We start from the raw sequence: 25,222 nt of genomic DNA, 5'->3' as shown, positions 1-25,222 counted from the left end.
AGCTCCTGAGAATATAGATGTCCCTGCATTTGTTCTGTCATGAAGCTCTGGTCTAAGAAGGGAGAGTTACTAGATGTAACTCTGTGGAAATTTAATGTGATTAACATATCACTTCAACCTTTCCTGTGATACCACACTTCTTACAGTTAGGGAAATGTGGCATCTTTACCCCCAACTGCCAGATTCCATAATAAAGAAATCCAACTTGTAAATCCGTATTATATTTTGTAATGTAAGATAGTTGTGGCTAAACCTTCTTATTTTTCACCTAGCTTAAAGTTTGGCAGGGGTACTGGAGAAAGATCAAATTGCCTCAGGGGTTGGATTTGGCTCATAGGCAAACAGAAGTTACAACATTGATGAAATAATTCCTATTTAGAATGTATCTGTAATTGTGCATCCTTGTAGGCACAGCTGGAGAGGCATTTTAATGTAACCTCTTCTCTCACTTAGTGTGGTAGAGGAGAAGCATAGAAGTGTACACACACACACCCTCATTCTTGAAATAGTTCTACCAGAGCTGGAAAGATTGAGAAGCTGGATCACCTTTTTACATTTCTCCCCCATCTGAGATGATCTTGTAAGAAGGGGAAGTAGAAAGGACTCAATTTCTTTCCCTTTTCTTGGCACTCTGGCAGAGCACAAAATAATTGAAACTTTGGGGATAACTGAAACTATAGCTGCCTCCTCCCATTTTCTCAGATGCTTTCCAATATGAGAAAAATGTGAGGGAGACCAGAAACCATTTCTGATCTTCCCAGGATCTGAGAACACAGGGAACCTTCACGTATATTTGTTTATATAGGGATATTTGTCTATGGTACAAAAATAGGTGGTACACTGTATTTAATATAGTAAATTCTTCACATTTGATCATAGTAATCACTAATCAAGGTCCATACATAGCCCGGGAACATCAGGTGTTCAATTATACGTGTTGTTTGGTTCCATATAAGTCTTAGAAGCTTCCTTTCTCCTTTGATTTTGATTGCTGTCGCCCTGGAAACTGAAGATGCAGTAAAGTCGCACTCATTACAGTTACCAGTAGGAAAAGGAAATGTCTAGCAGAGAGAGCATAAACCTGTTTAGTTTCTGTACTGCTAAACATCTATCTGATGACTTACTATTTTCTGTTATTCTGTTCAAAAGCTGGAGATGCACTCCAGAATTCTGCAGTTGCACCATACAAGCACAGAAAAGGGTATTTGGTGCCTAATTAATCTTTCTGAAAATCTCACCTTTTCATGTTAAAAAGAAAGCAACCTTATCATCCCTAAGGCTACCATAAGAGGTTTCCCAATGTTAAGGTGGTGCCTGCTGAAATCTCAGAAGGCAGTGGTGATGGCTGGGGTGGCAGGGAGGTGCCTGAAAAAACTTTCCAAAGGTTCAGTGCCATACTTCATGACTTAAAAAAGCAGAACAAATTATTTTTAAAAGTATATATTTTCCTAATCTTGCATCCCAAAATTCATTTATTGAATTGGAAATTTATGACACTTCTTTTTAAAAAAAATATACTTATTTCTCACCCTTCCTCCAAGAAGCATAGAATAATATAGATAGTTTTCCCACCACCACCTCCACCATTTTATCCTCACAACAACCCGGTGAGATAGGTTAAGATGAGAGATAACTAAGACAACTTTTCTCATGACCAGTGAGAAAGGCCTTCTAGGTTTGTGGGGAGGAAGCCCTAAAGAGCTTACCGCCCTGCAAATGCATGCCCCTACGGGCAGTTCTGAGTGTCAGGGTGCCGGGACACGCTGCCCTGCATCTCCCCACCTCCCTGGAGCTCCAGTAATGCATCACGCAAGTGTGTGGTGCATTATTATTATTATTATTATTTTATTATTATTGCATTTATAACCTGCTCTTCCTCCAAGGAGCCCAGAGCGGTGTACTACATACTTGAGTTTCTCTTTCACAACAACCCTGTGAAGTAGGTTAGGCTGAGAGAGAAGTGACTGGCCCAGAGTCACCCAGCTAGTTTCATGGCTGAATGGGGATTTGAACTCAGGTCTCCCCGGTTCTAGTCCAGCACTCTAACCACTACACCACGCTGGCTCCCCTGGAGATCCCCCCTCCCTGAGGCTGACACACAACGAAAAAAACGGGCCCAATTGCAGCAGTTTGCACGTGCATGCAAAAACGGGTTGGGCTCCCTTCGCCCAGTTTGGCACGTGTGTTATAATAGTCTCAGTTACAGGCCCAAAGTTACCCAGTGAGCATTGTTGTGAGAGTGTGTACTCCTAACAGCATTCTGGCTAAGTGAGACTTTGAACCTGAGTCTCTTCAGTCTTAGTCCAATACTTTAACCACAACATCATGCTGGTTTATTTACAATTAGAAGACCACAGCATCCTGATCATCCCCAAACCAGCTTCAGAGTAGGCTAATTCAGAAGTTTCCAAGATACATTTTGTGATGTAGAAAGAACCTATAAGCATGAGTGAAGGGGGGATGGTATAATGGGTAATGCAAGCAGCAGTGTGCATGCACACGCAAAACCGGGCAGTGATGGTGATGATGATCCATCTGGCTGATGATGGTGATCCATCACCAGCCAGATGGATTGGAATTTTGCCTTGTGTTTACTATTGTTAGTAGTAGAATTCTCTGTGCCAAAGTGTTGAGCAGGTCCAGAGTCAGCAGTGTGGAAAGTACGGTTCAGTGTGCTCTTTGTTTGTTGAGCCAGTAGTTGACATCTAGATTAGCACTGCATGCACCACAAAACATTTCATGCATACAGCAGGGGAGGGGTAATATACCCCAGTTTCCCTTTCTATCTACAGCCCTCTGTGCCTCTGAAAATATGTCCACAAGAGCTCCAGTACTCTTACGGATATGTTTTCAGAGGCATCAAGGGCTGCAAGAGGAAGGAGAGAGCAGTGAAAACCACCTGTTCCCCATTGTACATGCAAAACATTTTTTGTGGTGTCTGGATGTCAGCCAATGAGTATAAGATGCCTAAAACTTGTCTTACCCTAGCTGTTGGATACCAGCAAGGTACAGCTGAAAAAGATATATGTATGTAAACTGCTCACTCTAGAGAGGTATCCTTAGTTTGCTTTGACCCCAGAGCTTTGCCTTCCCTCTGCTACATGATCCTAGTGTTTCTCTTTGAATCTGGCTTAATTCCTCTCCCTTCCCCATGCAAAGCAATGCAAAAAGCCCTGTAGATGTGGGTTGCAGGTGTCTGTAACCTGTCAATATTAGACCCTGCTGGATTTGACTGAAATCTGTACAGCAAGAGTCCTTTTACCAGCAGTGGACAGCTAGAGGCCCTTGCGCACATTATGTTCAATGAGTATATAGCGTACACCGGTACAGATCTGTACACAGGTACAGTCATTCAGGAGCTATATTGAATGCAGGTACAGAAGTACACTTCCTATCTATACCATGCATTTGAAGGGCCTTTATCCAGGTGCACTTTAAAAATGAACACACAAACAAATGCACGAGTGTACAGACATCTGTGCACTCGTACAGCATAATGTCTGAATTGGACTTAGGTGTCTCTAGGAAGTACAGCAACATGAAGACACTGGGGATGCTCTTTGTCCCCAGCACCTGGTATTCAGAGGGATACTGGTCCAGTTATCGTCCCCCACCCACCCCCAGCGCAACACAGATCTGTTGTGTGTTTCATCTCTACTAAGGTCTAGTGTAATTTCTAACCACCAGGTATTGGAGTAAAACTCTTGCTCCTCACGTAGTTTTACTACTGCCTCCCACCCCCACAGGAGCATGGTTGCTTCCTCTCTGACTCACCTTTGGGAAAGTTGCCCATACTATAGCGCTGTTTGCTCTTTGACTTTTGCAGTCTTGTGACTGGTGGTATTCTAAGCATTGTTTTCATTCTTTGTTGCTCCTTGCACAGCTTTCTCTGACTCTCTTTCCAGTGATTCAAACCAAACTGTGCTTTTAAAGCCTGGGTGCCCACGTACATGAAATTCATGGTGCAAAACACTGAGCAACAACACTCATTGCATGGGGGAACAAAAATAATGATTCAGGGGAAGGGAATGAGTGCTGCAGATGCCAGGTTCCTGGGTCCGAGATAACTTCCCAGAGGTTTGAATTCCCACCAGCGGTGTCATGTAACCAGCTGCTAATCAGCAACTGAGCTGACTAATGCTAGAATTACTTATGACTGTGCCACTGTGAGTGCAGCCTTCCGAGACACCTGACTGTTAGTGTTACCTATTGGAAGGAAGCTACAGAAATTCCTATAATATATGAGCAGCTTCCTGCTGTTCAGTATATCTACCTTTATTTTTGTGAACAAAATCCAACCATTTATGTTTGTCAGGTTTGACGGAAAGAGTTTGGCTTGATTCCTGAGACTCTGAGTGCTGTATCATAACGTGGCAGAGCGGGTATGAGAAGTTTACAGCTGGTTCTGCTATGAGCAAGCAACTACTGCAAAACAAGATGCCATCAGAGTTTAGGAACATGTGTGTTCTTCTGCCGGACCGAGAGCAGCTGTGTGTGACTGTAGGGGTAAGTCAGTCTAAATTTTCCTCTTGAGAGCACAATTGGAAAGATACTTTTTGTTTGCAGGGACCCAGTGTGTGTTATAAAGCTGAATTTGATTTAACCTTTTTTCTCATTTATGAAGAAACAAAATACTTTCTATAATACAATATAAATAATTCATACACACCCAAAAGCTTCAGCACAATTAATATTAAAGAGAATCTACAAAAATAGCCTTATTATAAACAAACAATGTTTACATAATGAATTAATCATTAATCATTCTGGCCTAGTGTAGCTGGAGTTAGAATTATCAACAAAATTTAGAAAAGGACTCCATCTTTATATTTTATTTAAATATATATAAAATTTAACCTGTTAAAGTTCTAATTTAAAAATTAAAGCATCTTTGAGTCTGAATTATAAATGTTACTTCTAACTCAAAGATGCTTTAATTTTTAAATTAAATTTAATATGTTAAATATATAACCTGTCCTGACTTTAAAAGTTTCATATTTTTGACAGAAAGGTTCTCTGCTCCAAAGTCTGTAAACCAATTTAACATAATTGATATTGGCCTCCCAACCAACTAGCCCCCAGAAAAAGAGGACTGGACTGGTTGATATATCTGTCTTCCTGAATATGGTAACTTGTATTGTATTTGAGTATTGGCTCTTTTTCTAAAACCCCTTTTCAGTGTCTCTAATGGTTGTAATGCATTTGAAAATGAAATTCTAATTGCATCACAGTAAACTTGAGATATGCATCATTCTTTGAACCTTGCCAAGTAATTTTACTTCTATTTTCTGTTCTTGGTATCTTAACGGTAAAGTGTGCTTTCAAGTTGATTTCGACTCCTGGCATCCACAGAGCCCTGTGGTTTTCTTTTGGTAGAATACAGGAGGGGTTTACCATTGCCTTCTCCCACACAGTATGAGAGGATGCCTTTCAGTATCTTCCTATATCGCTGCTGCCCAATATAATACCAGCAGGGATTCGAACCAGCAACCTTCTGCTTATTAGTCAAGCATTTCCACGCAGCGCCATTAGGTGGTTCCCTGCTGTGCTGATTTTCCAACACAGGATTTGGGGGATTTTTTGTTATTTTATTTTTTATTTTTTATTAAAACTTTTTGTTCAGTTGGTTCAGCCTTCCAAAAGGCTCAGGGCAGTTTACATTAAAACACCATTAAAATCAATTAATAATTAAAACAAAAATTATAAAGCATAAAACAATGATTAACAATTAAAAACATCCTAAAACAACAATTAAACAATCAGAACAATTTAAAAACAAGTTTTAAAAAGCTGAGAAAGCCTGGCTGAAGAGATGTGTTTTCAGGTGTTTTCTGAAAATTGCCAAAGATGGGGAGGATCGTATCTCAGCAGGGAGCGCATTCCACAATCTCGGGGCAGCAGCCGAGAAGGTCCGTCTCTGTGTAGTCACCAAACGAGTTGGTAGCAACTGGAGACAGACCTCCTCAAGTGACCTAAGCGGCCGGTGGGGCTCATAGCGAAGAAGACACTCTCTTAAATACCCAGGGCCTAAGCCGTTTAGGGCTTTATAAGTTATAACTAGCACTTTGTATTTTGCCCAGAAACCTACTGGCAGCCACTGTAGTTCCGTCAGTATAGGAGTAATGTGGTCTCTCCGAGATGACCCAGAGACCAACCTGGCTGCCACATTCTGAACCAACTGAAGTTTCTGGACTACGTACAAAGGCAGCCCCACGTAGAGCGCATTACAGAAGTCCAGTCTGGAGGTTACCAACAAATGTACCACTGTTTTGAGGTCACTGATCTCAAGAAACGGGTGCAGCTGGCGTATCAGCCGAAGCTGATAGAAGGCACCCCTGGCCACCGCCTCAACCTGAGAAACCAAGGAGAGACATTGATCCAGAAGTACTCCCAGACTGCGAACCTGTTCCTTTTGGGGAAGTGTGACCCCGTCTAGAACAGGCAGATCAAAATCGTCTCTAGAGTTCCAACCCCGCACAATAAGTACCTCCGTCTTATCTGGATTCAGCTTCAGTTTATTCTCCCTCATCCAGCCCATTACTGCTTCCAGGCAGGCATTTAGGGAGGATATGCCAACTCCTGAAGAAGTTGACATTGAGAAATAGATCTGGGTGTCATCAGCATACCCAGCTCCAAATCCCCTGATGATCTCTCCCAGCGGTTCCATGTAGATGTTAAAAAGCATTGGAGAAAGTATGGAGCCTTGAGGAACACCATACTTAAGCTTAGATTTTGAAGAGCAACTATCTCCAATCGACACCAACTGGAATCTGTCCGAGAGGTAGGAGCGGAACCACTGTAAAACAGTGCCTCCCACCCCCAACCCCCTCAGACGTTCCAGAAGGATACTATGGTTGATAGTATCGAAAGCCGCTGAGAGATCCAAGAGGACCAACAGAGTCACACTTCCTCTGTCCATTGCCAATTGGAGATCATCCATCAGGCCGACCAAGGCAGTCTCCACCCCATAGCCCGCCCGAAAACCAGTTTGAAATGGGTCTAGATAATCAGTTTCCTCCAAGACTGCCTGGAGCTGAGAGACCACCACCCTCTCAATTACCTTGCCCAGCCATGGGAGATTGGAAACTGGCCTATAATTGCTTAGCTCTGAGGGATCTAACGCAGGCTTCTTTAGAAGAGGTCTAATAATTGCCTCCTTAAGACAAGGAGGCATCCTGCCCTCCCTCAGAGAAGCATTTATGATTTCTACCAGGCTGCCTACAACAGCCTCCCTGCTAGATAGAACAAGCCATGTTGGACAAGAATCAAGAGGACAAGTGGTAGGCCTCACCGCTCCAAGCAGCTTGTCCACATCATCAGGAGTCACAAACTGAAATTGATCCAGCCGAATCATATAAGAGGAGTTGTCGGACACCTCCAGTTCAGACATCAAATTAATTGTGGAGTCTCCATCTAGGTCGGCCCGACTCCGAGAGATTTTGTCTGCGAAAAATTCGTTAAACACACCACTGTAACTGATGCCTCCAAATTCTGATGTCTCCAAATTCTGGTTCGAGGGAGCAGATACTAGTCCCCTGACAACCCTGAACAACTCCACCGGACGTGAACTCGCAGAGGCAATACGGGCAGAAAAGAACCGCTTCTTTGCCGCACGTATCGCCTGAGCATAGATCTTTAAATGTGCTCCATGTCGTAATCTATCGGATTCGAGTCGAGTTTTTCTCCACTTGCGCTCCAGTCGCCTACCTTGCCGCTTCAGCCCCCGTAGATCTTCCGTATACCAAGGGGCCAATTTTGAAGCAGGTTGGAGGGGACGCTTAGGCGCAATCGTGTTTACTGCCCTGGTGAGCAAGTTGTTCCAGTTCTCAACCAGGGCGTTATATCATGCAGCCATCCTTTAAATAAAAACATATAGAAATATGGATGATAAAACATAATAGAAGCATTCAAGTACAGGATGGTGTTTATCTCTGACTTTAGTGGTCCTTGTGCACTAAATACATTTAAATATACTTTTAATATAGTATAGTATTGGTTTCTTTGTTCTCTTACAGTTTTCAAAAGCAGTTTTCCTATGCTTTTGAAAACATTTGTGCATCAGTGAGGGAAACTCTTGTCACTGATGACAGATTTGTATAAAGCACATTAGATTTTTTTAAAAAAAATGCAACCTGCACCTGTTAGAGGAGCTTTCCCCTCTGAAAATGAACATTTTGAGTCAGCCTGTTACTTGTACTCCTGCACAGACTTGCTTGTTTCCTCTCCATCTGTTTTGCCAATAAAACAGGCATTGCAACAAAATAAATAGATTAAAAGAAGAAAATAAAAGGAGGGAAAGCTTATTAAAAGGCCTGTTGCTCTTGACAGGTATAAAGTTGCAGAGCACTTTAAAGCAGCCTCTGGAGAGAAATGCCTAGAGCTGTCCACATTCAAAGTAAGCAATCAAAGGGGCCACGAGATGTTCTCTGACTCTGTTTTTCAATAACATGGCCCTTCAAAGGGACTTCAGAAAAAGCAGTGCAGTAGCTAAGGAGGGCGGGCGGGCGGGGGGGAGGAGATCTTAGTGGCATTCCATTTCTTCATGCCCTTTAAAGCCAACTCTTAAAGGAGATTCACATGATTGTGTTTTTCTCACCCCTGGTATTTTTTGCAGTCCCTTCACAGGGGGAAGAGAATCCTAATGGGACACTTCTTACCCTTACTACTTTTGCTTCTCACCCCCTTCCCTCCTTTTGTTGTCTTGAAACCCGCTCCCATTCCCCGCCTTGCTGTTTTCTTCTAGTAAGTTTAGATTAGAACTTTCTTGGGGAAAGGTGCGTTGCCTCTCTCTGCCATCTTCTGCTCTTGGTAGAGAGCACCAGGTGCATTGATTATTTCTATGTAGAATAACAACAACATGGATTCTGGGAATGGATTTAGCATGCACTCCACAAGCCCAGCACTTGAAATACAGGCGCATAGGAGGCTGCCTTACGCTGAGTCAGACCTTTGTACCATCTAGCTCGGTACTGTCTACACTCACTGGCAACAGCTTTCCAGGGTTTCAGGTGGGATACCTAGAGATGCTAGGGATTGCATTTGGGACTTTCTGCATGTAAAGCAGATGCTTTACCACTGAGCTACAGCCCGATTGTGTGGGGCATGGTGTTAGAACACCTGAGCTTTTGTAATCTCTATCGAGGCAAAATGGGCTCTTAGAGGGAACCACTCTTAAACTGCTCTTCATGTCTGTCTATGGCCTCCAGGCTGTTTATTGTTCCAGTGGTCATGGTATTCAGGGGTTTTCCTTTTATGTTCATTTCTTAGGGCAGTGTCCATAGTATAGTGAAAATCCCTCCCTCTCTGCTGTGAGCTGCTGCTCACAATATCCTGTATGAAGGCAGCCGCTACAGGAAGCAGTTTAAAGCCTCCTCCATGTGGCAGCCATTTTGTGCCTGGGCAATGGTTATTGGTATTATAACAATACTGAGACCCTCAATCAAAGAACTACGGAGGCAGTTATCTCTGTCCCCATAGATCTTTTTTCTGTAGATCCTGCCAGCAAATAGGACAAGGCAGTTTAGATTTGGGAGATTATTTCCGTGTACATATTATATAAAATGTGACCTTAGAAACTTTGCTTACAATAAGAAGTGTTCTTATCTGCTTCAACCCCTCTATACCTCTTCCTACAGAATATATTGGTTTGGTTTCTCCAGAAGGATTAAAATACTTTGTGCATGGTTTGCTTCCTCATAAAAATTAACAGAATCAACATGCATTACAGAGAAAGCACCATAGCCCAACATATAGAGAGAGTGCCTTTCAGGTGCTTTCTAGACCCAAGTTCTGTTCCTCTTCCACCTCTACTCTGGTAATAATCAAATGAGACTTGCATCACACTTTGCATTAATTTGAGTGTTATGCAAATCCTAATTAATCCCTGAAGCATTCCAGCAAAGGAGGTTACTGACTAGGCTTCAATAAGCTAAAGGACTGATCTGAGCAAGAGACTTATGCAAGAATTTTCCATTGCCTTCCTTACTGCTGCAAGAAATTCTTTGGAACTGTGTTCCACTGAGTTTGTACTACAGTGAAGTTTAGATCCAGGTAGGTTTTCATCCCTTTGCACATCCAATCTGTATACTTTTGTATGCATTACCTGCACTACACTAGCATATGGCATCTTCCAACAGTTGTCCAAGGCTCTTCTCTCCCTCTATCTCCGTATCAAATGTCTCTCTATTTCATTCTGTTCTTGAATTGGTTTGTATAGCATCTTGACTCTAGAAAGGGTCGATATCCAAAAGGCTGATTTGCAGTTAGAACAGTCTTTCTCAAAATATGACATCCAGAGTGGCCTCTCTTAAAAGAAGAACTGAAGTATGATGTGGGCATTCTTTCTCTGCCAGAGAGGAATGTTTAGAGACTTGGGTAGGCTCTGCATTCAGTCCTGTACAAACTATCAGGAAAATGCTGCATAGATTCTGAGGTACTTACATGTAAGGCAGTATGAAAGATACAAAGCTGTGCCACATTGTACTGGCTATATAGCCTTATTCAGACATTCCATTGGTCTGTACACATGTGCATGATTTTGTGTGAATGACTGTACATGCATTCATTTTGAAAATGAGGTGGCTACAGTCTTCCTCAAAGGCAGATTTAGTTAGCAGTTTGTGAAATCTTCCTCAAAGGCAGATTTAGTTAGCAAGTTAGCAGAACTCCTGCTAACTTGGCAAAGAGGCACCTTTTAATGTGGTGATTCTCTTTATTTAGCAGGGGGAGAGTAACTGGCCCTCTCCACCCCCAGCACAGTACCTCCAGTGACTGTTGCTGGTGTCTGTCTTGTGTTTCTTTTAGACTGTGAGCCCTTTGGGGACAGGGATTCATCTTATTTATTTATTTCTCTGTGTAAACCGCCTTGAGCAATTTTTGGAAGGGTGGTATAGAAATCAAATTAATAATAATAATAACAACAACAACAGACATGTGCTTGCATTAAACACAATGTGTGAGTACATGCATGCAGATCTATACTTCCATATACTGTACGTAGATTATTCATGCAGTGAAAATAACACATGAATAGGGCTTATATTACTTGTGCTTAACGATTTTCTGTAACTCTTCCTAATTTACAATGTGCTTTACAGTTCTTAACCACATTTATCTTCCAAGCAACGCTCTAGCTAGGTTATACAGAGACTGTGGCATGCCCGAGTCTGCATGACTGAGCAAATTTGCACCTGGATCTCCAATGTCCAGATTTACTACACTATCCTCTATATCGCACTACCTGCTTCTTCCAGTACAAAGCAGCATGAAAGATGCCGAAGCAACGTAGTCCCGTTTTACCTGAGTATACGGTGATTGGGAAAGCAAAGAACAGTTCAACACCACAGCATTGGCTCCAGGGTTAAGCTTGCTTAAGCCCATTGATTTTTGAGCAGTAGGGCATGTGAACAATAGACATTGCTCCAGAATCCAGTTATAATTGCTCCCAATAAGCTGTGAACTTGCTTTTCAGCAGTGTCTTTGCTTCAGGCTATCTGATGCTATGATGCAATGGAGCACTCAGCCATGAGGCAACCCGAATCCTCCACTACAATGTTTGTTCAGAGATGGACTTTGCTTCTCTTAGTTTTTTCTGATCTGAATGTCCAGATGCCCCCTGATAATCTCAGACCAGGAAAAACTGTCATATGCTATTTAAATTCTAGACTAACTGTTTATGTTTTACCTTTTTGTAGGTAAAAGCTACTGGACAAGAACTCTTGGAGCAAGTTTGCGACTCACTAAACATTAAAGAGCCTCACTTCTTTGGTATCAGTGTTGTAAAAAGTAAGCAAAAACTGTGTGGAGAGAAATTATTTGGCAGATCTCCATAGCCTTGGATTTGTGTCTGTGTCTGGGAGAGCACCTCAGTGTAATACGGTCACTAGTTATGGACATCATTAAAAGACATGTCAAAGTCCTTTGATCATTGGCCTGTGAACAGACCTATTAGAAAAGGAAGAGGAGTGTGCTTTTAAGTTTATTCTCTCCCCCCCCCCACAGCTATTCTGTTTGCCAACTCTATTTCTTTTCTTTTCTTTTTTGCACCACTAGAAAAAACTATAAAACATTAGTTGTGCAACAAGAAAGAATATTTACAAGCACATTTTAAAACTGTGGGTGTGGATATATTCCATTCCTTTCAAAGGCATAACTTGTAAATAATGTTGTGTGTTACTAAAATTCAGAAGAATTTGTATATATTAAATGGTCTCCTGAGAGGGCTTAAGAATTATACCAATACGTCAGAGCTTTCCTCTATCTAATCCATGTCCCCTGAATACCCAGCGAGCACCAGTGGATGATTTGACCCACAAATGGATTCCCTCAGGGCACAAAAAAGCTACTGGAGAAAATAGCTAGTGTTTTTTGTTGGCCAGCTCTGCCAGAGTCTAAAGGGAGGTTAAAACTAGGGAGGCTATTGTTGACATTTGTCCTGACAAGGTTTCCTTTACATGTATTATACGGTGGCATTGCTTTCCCAGAGGTTTGGGAATAAACAAGTCTGGAGATTTCTGGATGTTTGTTGATCAACAACCCCTGCTTATAGACACAAGGATTCCCAAAATACTTTAGCTCTTTGCCCTTGCTTAAGGCATTTCACACATTACACATTGGCAAAAAAAAGTTTGTTACTAAACTGTGTGCCCAGTGGAGAGTTTCAGCCAATCACAGTTCCCTCACAGGTGTATGTGCACAATACATTGGGCTTCTCTTCGTAGTTACTGCAGTGTCTGGTAAATGTTAAATCCCCCAAACATTCAGAAAAACCCAAACAAACCCCAATCCCTAGTTGGTGCCACACCAGCTGACATTTAACTGGAATCAGCCAATAGAATTCAAATCTCAGATTAATGATCCCAGTTACATGCTGGATTGGCATGCTGCCAACTGGGGATCGGAAACCGGTTTTTGCACCCTACACAGCACACTGTGCAGGAGTGCACACTGCTTGGTGATCTGGGATTTAACAATGATGACTGGACTTCGCAGTAATCGTGAGAACAAGCCCGTTGTTTGTTGCATTCACACATTATGTTTTTATGTGTATTTAAAATTCCCTAAGTATGCACCTAAAAAATTGGAGTGTGTGAAGTTTTCCTGTGCTATTCTGTCTATCGAGCTTTTCTGAAATGTATCCATCCATCTCTTTATACCCAAGATAATGACCATGGTTTCATTTTGTTTTATCCCAAGATGATTAGCATTCGCAAGAACACTATAGCCCTGTGCAGAAAGTCATTCACTATAAAAATGAGAGAAGGGATCAAGTCCACTAACCATGCTCCTTCACATTTTTTAGGTTTCATTAGCACAGGGGCCTAGATGAGCACACTCAAATGTATATGGGCTCCTTATGTGTGATCTGTACCCTGCGAAAATGAAGGGTATGGATCACAAATAGCCTACGTTTGAGTATACAGATAAAGGCACCCATTCAAATAGGGTGGGAGGAAAGACCAGTAGGCACGGTCAAGATTCTCTGCCCACAACACACATTCATTTCTGCACAGGGCTTATCAGTGCATCACAATATTTCATTTGTGGGGCTGTAGCTCAGTGGCATCGAGACTTGCGTTTTGGGGGGTAGATAAATATGTTAAATAAATAATAAAAATAAATAAAATCTGCTCTGCATGCAGAAGGTCCCAGGTTCCATTCCTGGCATCTCCAGGTAGGGTTGAGAAAGACGCCTGCCTGAAAACATGGAGAGCCACTGCCAGTCAGTGTAGACTGAACAAAATCGGTCAATGGTCTGGCTCTGTATCAGGCAGCTTTTTATGTTTCTATAGCTCTCAGGTATGTGGTATCCTCTTGTGTTTACACACTACAGCAGAAAATGCACTCAGCATATTCCGCAGCACCATTTTTGTCATTTCTAGAGCTGAGCATCGGCACTGAATAGGCTGAACCTTGGCCCAGATTAAGCCCATGTGCCTTAGCAGAAGTCAGCAATGTTATAACTCTGCCCTTGCGTTGGTATGTCTTGCAAATGACACTTAAACCTGCAAAATTGCGTGCCTAAGTCATATTTCCCCCCCACCCCGACTCTCCTTTAATCCAATTGAATTTGTGGTCAGATTTCATTTAATCGCAAGGTTACATTTTTTTAAAGGCAATTCGAACACATGACAAGTATCTGTAAGCTTCATCTTTAATCCACTTAAAAAAACACACCCACACTCACTCATATGTGAGAAGGCAGGGGTGGGCTTTGTTTTTGTAGCTTGAGGATTACACTGCAGGTTGGCATTTTGATAATATTAACCTCATTAAAGCAGGAATGTAATGCTGCATTCCTGGACAGAAGGGAGGATGGCCGCAACTGCAGGCTTTGGGGGCGGGGGGCAGAGCTGAAAAAGGAGGGCTCTTGGCAGAGGAAGGCAGGGAGATCACTCACTGTTTATGAAATTCTAAAGTAGCTTAAAGAGTCACGTAGGCTGTGCTCCGTATTCAAATAATACTTGGCTTCTGTAGTTAGTAGTTTTGTTTGGGTTTTTTTGGCCTCTTCCCATGCAGTCATGCAACTGTGTCCTTCTTAGGGTACAGATACTCTGGAAATTTTACAAACGTTGCTAAAAATTTATGCAGAAAGCTTTAAAATATACTCGTGCTGATTGCACTGAAGGAGAGTTTGCATCTTAATACAGGCCACTTGCATGCTCTTTTCTGCTGAGGGAGTGTGTTTGCAAGGGCCCCAGTGCTGACTTTACTTGGGAGTAAGCTCCCTTTTAATAAAGTGCAACTACAGAGAAACGAATGCTCAGGGGAGGAGCTGTAGCTCAATGGGTAGAGCACATGATTTGCATGCCGAAGGTCCCAGATTCAACTGGTAACTCCAGGCAGAGTAGGGAAGGCCCCCATCTGAAACTCTGGAGAGCCACTGCCAGTCAGTGTAGACCAGACCTGCACAACATAGGGGCTGGATCTGGCCCCAGATAGGAATATACTAAGTAGTGATCTAGATGGACCCGAAACACTGTAAGCCTCTCTGAGCCAGTGGGATATCAATCAATAAATGGGTTGTGTGATTAGATTTCCCAGCACTTTAAATCCTGGCTGCACAACTTTGGTCATCCAGTTGTTGTTGGACACCTCCCATCATCCCTGATCTTTGGCTACTGTGGTTGAGGATGATGGGAGTTGTAGTCCAACAAGAACTAGAAGGCTGAAGTTGTGCAGCCCTGCTTTGAAGGTTAGTGAATCATAACCATGTACATGTTCTCAAATGGCTCAAAAAGAAATTTCAGAGCAGGGCAATTTTCATTGATAAGACAATGTAAAGGATTAACCCTGTTTTCAGCTTGTGGTGGTTGGCTGGTTTGCCCACCACCCTTGGATACTGTTTGCTTACATTTAAAGAGACTGAAGATCCATTCACAGGGGATCTGTGGTCTTGCTGGGTTAAGCCCAGTGTCTCCTTCTCTTCTGTTTCAGTCTAATCAAATCCTGATCTGGATCCCCCCCTTCCCCCCCTGCTATCCACCCTGCATTTTGCAATCTGCAAAATGTAAAGAGATAGCTAGTGTGGCACTCACTCCTTGTCTTGCCCATATATAGATGTGGTTTTGAAAACCCAAATTAACAGCTTGGAAATTATAAGTTGGAGCTGTGCTCCGTCTCCCTACAATACACACATCTCATTTTGTTGACCTTTCTACTAGAAAGAGTCCTGTGTTACTCTGGTTTGGAAAAATAAATTGACTTCAACTTGGCTACATGCTGGCCAACATCCATAAGAACAGCCCTGCTGGATCAGGCCAAAGGCCCATCTAGACCAGCATCCTGTTTCACACAGTGGCCCACCAGATGCCGCTGGAAGCCTACGTTCAGGGGTTGAGGGCATGCCCTCTCTCCTGCTGTTACTCCCCTGCAATTGTTATCCAGATTAACCCTACATGCACAGAACAAATTTTATGGGGAGGGTGATTTTTGCTGATTTCCCATTCCCCCCCTCCTGAAAATATGTCCTTGAGGGTTTCAGAGATACATTTTGCCCCTCAAGAGCATATTTTTGAGGGCATCTAGGGCAACAGAGGGAATGGGAGCAATTGGCGAGAATTCCCCTCCCCCATTGCACTCATGAAACTGTTCTGTGCATGTGTCGTCAATCTAGATGTCAGCTGCTGCACTTACAGCTTTATGTCAACATTTGATATTGGGAGCTGCACATACAAGGTCCCCCCTGAGGGTCTGCTGAGCCCCGGGAGAGGCTTTTGAGGGTGCCCAGGGAGATGCTATGGGGAGGAGGAGGCAAGAAAGTATCCTTGCAGGAACCTCCTTCCACACACAATTCTTCCATGTGCTGAAAATGTCACTGTTTGTCCTGGAAGTCCTCCATTTCCTACCATTTCTTTTTCCCTTTCAGACAATGAATATGTATTTATTGACCTGGAGCAGAAGCTTTGTAAATACTTCCTGAAGGAATGGAAGAAAGAGGCAAACAAAGTAAGTCAAGCCAGTCTACATGTGTGGACAGTAATTTTTAACGGTCTTGTATGCTGAAAAGTCTCCCAATAGGAACTGTCACTAAGATCCATATTAATATCAGTTTTGTGGCCTGCATGTTTTTGCCTCCTGCTGCTGTTTTGGAGGCCTGAGAGTCTTGTTGGGCACCATAGAAATCTGCTTTATGCTAAATCCAACTGTTGGTCCATCTAGGTCAGTATAGTCTACTCTACACTGACTCCTGGATTCATTGGCTGACGTTCTGAGGAAAATTGCTCAAAATAGTCCCATTGAAATTAAAAGGACCAGTTAGACATATCCTAACTCGTCATTTTAATTTCAGGGGGACTACTTTGAGCAAGTAGTCATTTTCCTCAGTATGACAGCCAGTGGCTTCCTGGAGGTGCCAGTTATTGTCTGTGAGACCATCTGTGTGCAAAGCATGTGCTCTGCCACTGAACAATGGTCCCTCCAAAAAGTCTGTGACTTTTGTTGGAAAGTGAGCCAAGGTTTTCTTAGCCTCCTCCTGAGCCAATGTTTTGTTTCAGTCCATCTTGCCATTTACAATGGCAAAACCATATTTGCAAGGTTTTGCCATTGCAAATACATCAAGAGTGAAGTGGCCAGTTGTGCCAGATTTTTAAAACCCTAGATGAGAAAACTCCCTTGGGCACACTTGCCCACCATCATCCCCCTCTTCCTCATTTTCCCTTCCTCCCCTTCCACTGCTGGCGCTGCCGTATCCTAGTTAGCCCAAGTGTTTTGCCTCCGACTTACTAGGTGATCCCACTGAAGGGGGAGGGGCAGCAAAAGAGAGCACCAGTGGGTCTTCTGGTAACCAATGTTTATGCTTTCCACCATGGTGGCAAAAATTTAGTGACAAGTTAAGTCCTAAGTTAGTCCTTTAACTATATGAAACTTGCGTGAATTATGTAGGGGTCTCCTTCTTCTTCTTCAGAATATTTATATGCTGCTTTCCAGCAAAAATAAATAAATCTTGAAGTGGTTTATATAGAAAAAAGAATAAGATGATTCCTTGTCCCCAAAGGGCTCACAATCTACACACACACACACACACACACACCAGCAGCACCCAGGGATTGGATACAGACAGTTGCTCTCCCACGGCTAAATTTAAGAGAATAACCACTTTAAAAGGTGTCTCTTTGCCTGGTTAGCAGGCATTACTTTGTGTTAAATGTTCATCAATTCATTCATTAAATGTTCATCAGTTCATTCCATTGGATCATAAGTTGCAGATGCAACTGAAACAAGAGACCTGCAGAACTAGGATGCTGCAATCCTTGTTTACCTCAGTGGATCATTATCATTGGAATAAGCCAATAAATGATGTGGCTTCAAAATGGCAGCGGTTTAGCTGAATGCACTGAAGTATTAAAATGTTTGAGAGTAATTACATGCTAGGGATCATTAGGAAGGGGACTGAAAATAAAACTGCTATTATAATAATGTCCTTATACAAAACCATGGTGCAGCCACACCTGGGGTACTGCGTACAGTTCTGTTCACCATATCTAAAAAAGGTCATTGTAGAACTGGAAAAGGTGCAGAAGAGGGCAACCAAGATGATCAGGGGCCTAGAGCACCTTCCTTATGAGGCAAGGCTACAGCACCTGGGCCTGTGGGGAGACATGATAGAGGTCTATAAAATCATGCATGGTTTGGAGAAAGTGGACAGAGAGAAATTCTTCTCCCTCTCACATAACATTAGAACCAGGGGTCATCCCATGAATTTGATTGCCAGGAAATCTAGAACCAACAAACAGTGGTACTTTTTCACACAATGCATAATCAACTTGTGGAATTCTCTGCCACAAGATGTGGTGACAACCAACAATCTGGATGACTTTAAAGGGGGTTTGGATAACTTCATGGAGGCGAGGTCTGTCAATGGCTACTAGTTGGAGGGCTATAGGCCACCTCCAGCCTCAAAGGCAAGATGCCTCTGAGTACCAGTTGCAGGGGAGTAACAGCAGGAGAGAGGGCATGCCCTCAACTCCTGCCTGTAGGCTTCCAGCGGCATCTGGTAGGCCACTATGTGAAACAGGATACTGGACTAGATGGGCTTGGGCCTGATCTAGCAGGGCTGTTCCATTGTTCGTAAAGTTGAATGGTGGAGGAGACATGGGAAGCTGCCTTACACTGAGTCAGCCCCTTAGTCCATCTAATTAAGTATTGTCTACACTGACTGGCAATGGCTCGGCAAGATTTCAGGCAGGAGTCATTCCCTGCCCTACCTGGAGATGCTTAGGATATTCCGCATGCAAAGCAGACACTCTACCACTGAGCTACAGCCCCATCCCAGAGACGTAAGACTTGGGCTACATTCGCACATAACGCAGAACCTCAGTTGACTACGCCTGTGGATGTTACGCCCGGATGCAGGGAACTGGAGACTGGCGCAGTGACAAAACCGAGGGTTCTGAACTGGAACCCTTCTATCGGAACCCTCAGGTTGTAATGAGTTTTGTTGCTGCAACCCAAGGTTCCAGGCAGCCTGTGGTACTTCAGTAAAGAAGGAAGCCCGCATAGCCAGCTCCCCTGCCTGTCTTCAGTCTCACTGACTGCAGAAAGGCGGCTCTCCTGGACAGCCGAATATGGATGGGGGAAGTGGGGTGTGTGGACCCACTTTTCTGGCATTACATGTGAATGTGGCCTCTATCTTGGTTGTGGATATTGCTAATCCCATTTTCCCTGGCTTTCTTTTGAAGGGAACAGAGAAGTTCAGCCCACCTCTGGTTGCTTTCTTTAGAGTGCAGTACTACGTAGAAAATGGACGGGTTATAAGGTAAAGTGGCCTTGCCCTTTTGGGATGATCAACAGTATGTATAGCTTGTGTTTACTCTTTTTGTTCTATTTGCCACCACTGAGCAGTTATTCCTTGGGGAATCAGCACTAAATTAGTTCATCCACTTTGCTGAAGCAATGTGCCATAAATAACATAATGAGGTGAGTTTCACGATCGGTGAGACCCACTGTAAGGGGGTTTGCGGGGAGAGCAGGCTCAGCCTGCTTTCACCGCAGACAATCAAGGCTGCAGCCCTGAGCAGCCAGATGGGCCACCCACACGGCTACCGGCTCTGTCATGGAGCCAGCAGGGGTTGAGGGGATCAGGGACCGCACAGTCTCCGGAAGTTCCAGGATGCCCTGCACGAGTGGGGAGAGACCCCCAAGCCTGCGAGGCTGCTTGCAGCCTCCCGACGGGGGTCTCCTCGTGTGTTGCTGCGGCACGGAGCCGCGCCATGGCAATACATGATCAGAAAATCTGGGTTAGCGGAGCACTCACTCTGCTAACCTGGGCTAAGGGGAGGGGTATTTAAGCGGGTTACCCACTTTGGGGGAAGTGGGTAACCTTAGCCCGCTTTCCACTGATCGTGAGAATTGCCTCAATATGTTCTTAATTCAATACGGTTTATAGGTTTATTATTTCTCTTTAACTAATTTGAGGCTGAGGGTAAAACAAAAAGCCTTGTTGTTACTATCCTTGCAGTCTTAAGTAGAACCACATCAATTGTTCATTTTCCTGTAATGTCCCCCTGCCCCAGGCAGCCTATCTAGCTGATGCAGGAAGTTTAAATATTGCAGGTTGCTAATGGAGTGCGGTAGTCCCTGCTGTTTCTCCCTGCCATTAGCAGTTTAGATACAAGATAACGGCTTTCTTGGGGCAGCCATATTTTGCAGAGGACAGGGCTTCTGTCCTTTAAAAAAAAAAAAAAAAAAGTGTTCTGACACAGGGCAGTGTACAGAAACACGAGCTTTCCTTTTACTGCATTACTGTGATTTGCAAGAAGCTACTCCCATGGAATTTCTGGTCTTCTTCAGAGTTTTGAAAACAGCAGTTTTGTGTTATTGGTTGGCCCTGTGTTTTACTGATACTGGAAGCGACCAGGGCTATTTCAGACATGAAATTAAGAAGGGCAACAAGAAAAGTAGAAGACAGCTATTTATCCATTATAGATTTATCTCATCCTTCCTCCAATGAATTCAGGGTGGCATCCCTCTCCCCAATATTGTCCTCACAACAATCCTATGAGAAAGGATGGGCTAAGACCTAGTGACTGGTCCCAACACTGGTCCATTGTTTCATATCTGAGTTGGGATTTGAACCTGGGTCTTCTGCTTCCTGTTTCCTATCTTTATCTTTTGTGGATGAAATTGATCTTATGCCTCTTTCTCTCTGGAGAGATAAAGTTCACTTAGTGGATTTGCTGGGCTGCCCAGTTCAACAAAATAGAAATAAGAGGATAAATTAAAACAGAAAATCTCTCACTTTGAATCAGAGAAATGGCAAGGAAATATAATGCAAGGGAAATAATAGGGATACGATAGCCTCTTCGGACCATGTAACATTATCCACAATCGTAATGCCCAATGGGAGGCAATCGTAATGCCCGATGCATGGTATTTTTATCCACTATTTTTGGCTAATATGATGAACTAAAAAGGGGTGTCACTTTTCTGAATGGGTACATTTTTCAGCATGGTAACACTCTAGCTACGCCTTTTCTCTATTGTCCACAATGTAGCAATCATGTTTGCCTGCAGTAAACACTGAAAGTGTGAATTTTATTTATTTAACATGCATTCAAACATGTGCAAAAAATATTCATGTGAAATATTGTGTGGATACATGCAAAACAGAACCATCCTACCTTTCCATGCTGAACAAAAGGTGGTTCAGCTCAATGTGAGCAACTGCCAAAATATATTTGCATCACTGCTGCAGGCTAGTTTCCAGTTTGCTAAGCCAACCACATGTGTACATGTTCATGTGCTGCATAGAGGGTGGATTAAAAAAAATTATCTTTATATATAATTCACTAAGGCATACCCATGGCTAGTCCCATGCGTGGCAACTCTTGTGAGAGTTCGTGGAGCTGCTGGATAGTGATGGGGACAGGTGGGGAGAAGAAAATGGCAGTGGTCATTTGGCCGGTGGGCCAGGGAAATAACGGCGGTGGTGGGTAAACGATGGCACTGGCGGGGGTGGCAAGAGTAGGCAGGGTGGGCGGGGGAGGAAACGGCGGCAGAGAGAATTAGAAAGAGCTGGCTAGGCCAGCCGGCCAGGGAAAGCACTGCAAGTGGAGGGTGAGGGAAAGTGGACTGAGAAGGGGAGAACAGACTGGGACTGAAGTGGGGGCTGGAGATGGGGAGGAGAGATAGGGAGAACTAGGGGCGCAGATGCTCTGTGCCGGATCAGGTTGTTGTTGTTGTTGTTTTGCTTCTAGGATTTTTCTTGTTCTTTTTGTGCCTTTAACTGTATTTTTCATCTGTCCTTCTGGTTCCCTTCAAAAGGCCCTTGCTGAAAACAAAACCATGTAATTATGAGGCCTCCTTAAAGTATATATTCTTGGTCACATTCCTAGAAGGATAACTTGGTTTTGTGATGCCCTCTTTGTCTTCCTTACATGCTTTCCTTGTCAGCATGTCATCTAAACACCAGTTAGTGCCCAAGTGATAAATATAATTTCCTTTATTAAAAAGGGCCCATTTTGGTGCTCTATGGGGGGGAGTTGGGAGAGAGAGAATGATGATTTATATCATCTGCCTTTCTAATATTGTAAGACATCTGATTCAGTGTTTATTTTGTTCTCTTTATTTATCATTACTTTTTTTTTGTACTGCCTTTCATTAAAACTATCTCAAGGTGGAGTGTTGACATTGATTCAGTAGGAACTAGAGCCCTCTTCGGACATGAGGGAGAAGAGATGTTGTACTTATTTACAGCAACCCGAGAACACACCTGACAGCCCCATCCTGGTGCTGACGTACCAAGAAGCCTCACCCTTCCCATGCTCTCCCTGTTTACAGTATTTGTCTGAAAACACAAGTGCCATAAGCATAATGACAGTTGCCTCTGTGATTGGAAGGCTGGGGTGCTCCAGCCTTCTGATCATGAAAGTAACTGCTATTACAGACCAACACTGCAAGCATGGAGAGTGCAGCAACGTTATTTTAATTTGCGCATGAGCAAGGCTTGCCCCCTCCCCCTCCTTTTTTTTTTTTTTTTTTGCACATCTGAAGAGGGCTTAGATGGAAGACCAGTACAAAACTTTTACTAAAATCAGTTGCCCTGTACTTAAATCACTGTGTTGGACCTGAAGAAATTGAAAACATCGGCTGGTTGCTAGCTGGGATTCTCTGATTCATGTAAAGTTATTCAAACTCCTAAGGAATAATACTCACATTCCCCCACCCCCTCCTCAAGACCCAGTCTGAAAGGAGCTTCTAGAACATTCTGTAAACGACTGATAGTGGTAATAAAATATATGTCTCATATAGCTTTTCCTCAGAATGGCAATTCTCTAGAAATGGAACTTTTCTCATGTGTCTTCCCTTTCTTTCGCTCTTCCTCTACAGTGTGTGTCTGTGTGTGTGTTTTCTAAATGTCATTTTTCTGTATCCCACAGTGACAAAATAGCACGACACTATTACTATTGTCATCTCAGGGAACAAGTGTTGAGGTCTCGGTGCACCAACAAAGAAGAAATCTACTTCCTTCTAGCTGCTTATGGCCTTCAAGCTGACTTGGGTGACTACCAGGAACACCTGCATGGCGGGAACTATTTTGAACCTCAGGCTTATTTTCCACAGTGGGTAAGTCTTCACCATGAAAATGAAACAAAACTACCTGAGTTTAAGGCACTTCAAGTTGAATGAAGCTCCCCCTCCACTCCCACAACCAGGCTGGGGCTGACAACCAGACTAACAAAGTGCCCATACAGCAAACTCACAGCATGCTTTATGGGGGAGGGGCAGTGGGAGTAACAGTTGGCTACTGAACATTGCAACATGTACACTTCAGTAGTCTGGATGCCAGCCCCAATTTCTGCCTCAGTTCTGTGACTTCATGTGGAAGAGTTATGAACAGGTTTTCTGAATTCATCCTCTGTTACTAGCTCACTGCAGTCAACTTCTAGTTTGTAAGACATAAAGGTTGTTCTCATGATCGCAGTAGAGAGGGTTGGCCAGGAGGCAGGCTCCTGCCTGCCTCCCAGCATGCGATCAACCCTCCCCATTAGGCTCAGCTGCTCACTGTGGCACACGACCTGAGCCTCAGCGAGCAGCAGATCCAGAAGCAAGAGGAGGAAGTCCTCTGGCATCCCACAATGCACCGTGTCAGGAGCATGGTGCATTAGGGGATTCCTCTACTGCTGGGCACTCTTGCCGCCTGGCTTTATACACACACGGGCTACAGCCAGAGTGTGCACATGATCCGGAACTGGAGTGGAAGGGCTCCACAGCACTCATACCCTTCTACCTTGGTAATAGTCCAGGAGGAAAGCTTGGGCTACCTGGTGGGGCAGCACTAAAATATCTCTACTGTGTGCAGTCTGAGCCTCAGTGGGATCCACTTTGTACCTACTTGAAGATCTAAGGAGCGTAGAATAGAGTTGCATCAGGGAGGCAGGCTTCAAAGAGGAAGGGCAGGTCAAGACTCCTTACATTCACAAAGTTTCTTTCTGGCACAGTATCACAGTGCAACATCAGTTCCAGCACACCCTGGCCCCACTCTTTGAATTGCCATTCTCAGCTGGATATGGAGGGACTGTTTATACCAGAGCTGGCCAACCTGAGGCTCTCCAACTGCTATTGGACTACAACCCCCATCTTCCCCAGCTGCAGTGTAGCTGGGAATGATGGGAACTGTAGTCCAACAACAGCTGGAAAACCTCAGGTTAGTCACCCCTGCTTTACAGTGGGGGGAAAGGCCTTATCTTGGCAAATTGTTAAGCTGGCAAACAAGGCAAAGTCCAAACCAGATACAGACCTGTAGATAATGTAGTGCTGGAGGTGGAACTTGGCATCCAGTGGGTAGCGTCTCTCCCTGTCTCTGGGGCACTGCAGTGAAGTGATGTACGAAATACTTCTGGTTCAGCTCCATAGCGAAGGACTGCTGCAGTGTAGAGTGAAAAACAAGGGTAATGATGACAGCCAGGGGTGGAGATGTGCAACAGCAAATGGGTAATCCTGTTTCGTAGTCTGGTTCCTAGACCCATGGCATTTGCCATGGAGTTAAGAAAGATGAGGCCTCCAAGCAGCAAGATAATCAAAACGAGGTGCAGTCTGGTTAGAGACACTGTCAGGCCACCTGAGGGAGCCGCTCTGTAATTAAGGGAATAGAGTCTATTCAGGCAAACATATCCCCTTCAAGGGCATACTGTTCTCTTGCAAAGACAAGATTTTAATGACTCTTAAGTGCGGAGTGATGGGCAGGAAAGGGAGAATGAGGACATATAACCTAAGCCACTGCAAGCCTTTATTTGTGTCAAGCTAATATGTGAAGATGAATATCGTGGTATTGGAAGTATTCCTTCCAGACTGAATTTATACTTACACATACTTTAAACCCAGCCTGGAAGGAATACTTCCTATACCACCGTATTCATTTTCAGACCTTCACCTTGACCTTCACCTAGGGAGAACTCTCCAGGTGACTTTCAGTTCTGACATCTGCTACAGCCCTGTGCGTGGACACCCATTCCAGGCATCCCTCACCTCTGCCACCTGCTTGGCTTGCCTGTTGCCCCTCCAAAAGCACCAGAGCAAGAAATTGAATATTTGGGATTTTGCTATGCCTTTTTGATTTGCATAGGTCAGTTTGCTTACAAGAAAACTGGCCTTAAATGATACTTGGTTGCCTTTGTGAGCTTCCTGTTTCTCAACTCTGAAGTACTGTGGCAGAAAGAGCTCACGACTGTTAAATGCATGGAAGCTCTTTTTCCTTCTGAGGTGGTAACTCAGTGTGTATTGA

The 25,222-nt window shown here is 43.7% G+C and overlaps 1 protein-coding gene across 5 annotated transcripts in view; it reads left to right on the top strand.

Annotated features, from left to right (window-relative positions):
- The window catches only part of FRMD1 (FERM domain containing 1), a 66,728-nt gene that overhangs the window by 18,383 nt on the left and 23,123 nt on the right, over positions 1–25,222 (top strand). For 3 of the 5 annotated variants that reach the window (XM_053296873.1, XM_053296885.1, XM_053296884.1), the window contains 5 exons: positions 4,316–4,506; positions 11,694–11,784; positions 16,367–16,446; positions 19,179–19,255; positions 22,878–23,064. In XM_053296873.1, the coding sequence (XP_053152848.1) occupies positions 4,411–4,506; positions 11,694–11,784; positions 16,367–16,446; positions 19,179–19,255; positions 22,878–23,064 (531 nt within the window). In that variant the 5' untranslated portion in view covers positions 4,316–4,410. Of the gene's footprint in view, positions 1–814; positions 1,202–4,315; positions 4,507–11,693; positions 11,785–16,366; positions 16,447–18,982; positions 19,083–19,178; positions 19,256–22,877; positions 23,065–25,222 lie in introns of those variants that run through there. The other 2 variants (XM_053296895.1, XM_053296906.1) reach the window with 2 other exon arrangements.

The sequence above is a fragment of the Hemicordylus capensis genome, chromosome 1 (assembly GCF_027244095.1).
Source record: "Hemicordylus capensis ecotype Gifberg chromosome 1, rHemCap1.1.pri, whole genome shotgun sequence".
Taxonomy (NCBI): Eukaryota; Metazoa; Chordata; class Lepidosauria; order Squamata; family Cordylidae; genus Hemicordylus; species Hemicordylus capensis.
Note: the sequence above shows the minus strand (reverse complement) of the source record. Positions and strands in the feature narration are given on the sequence as shown.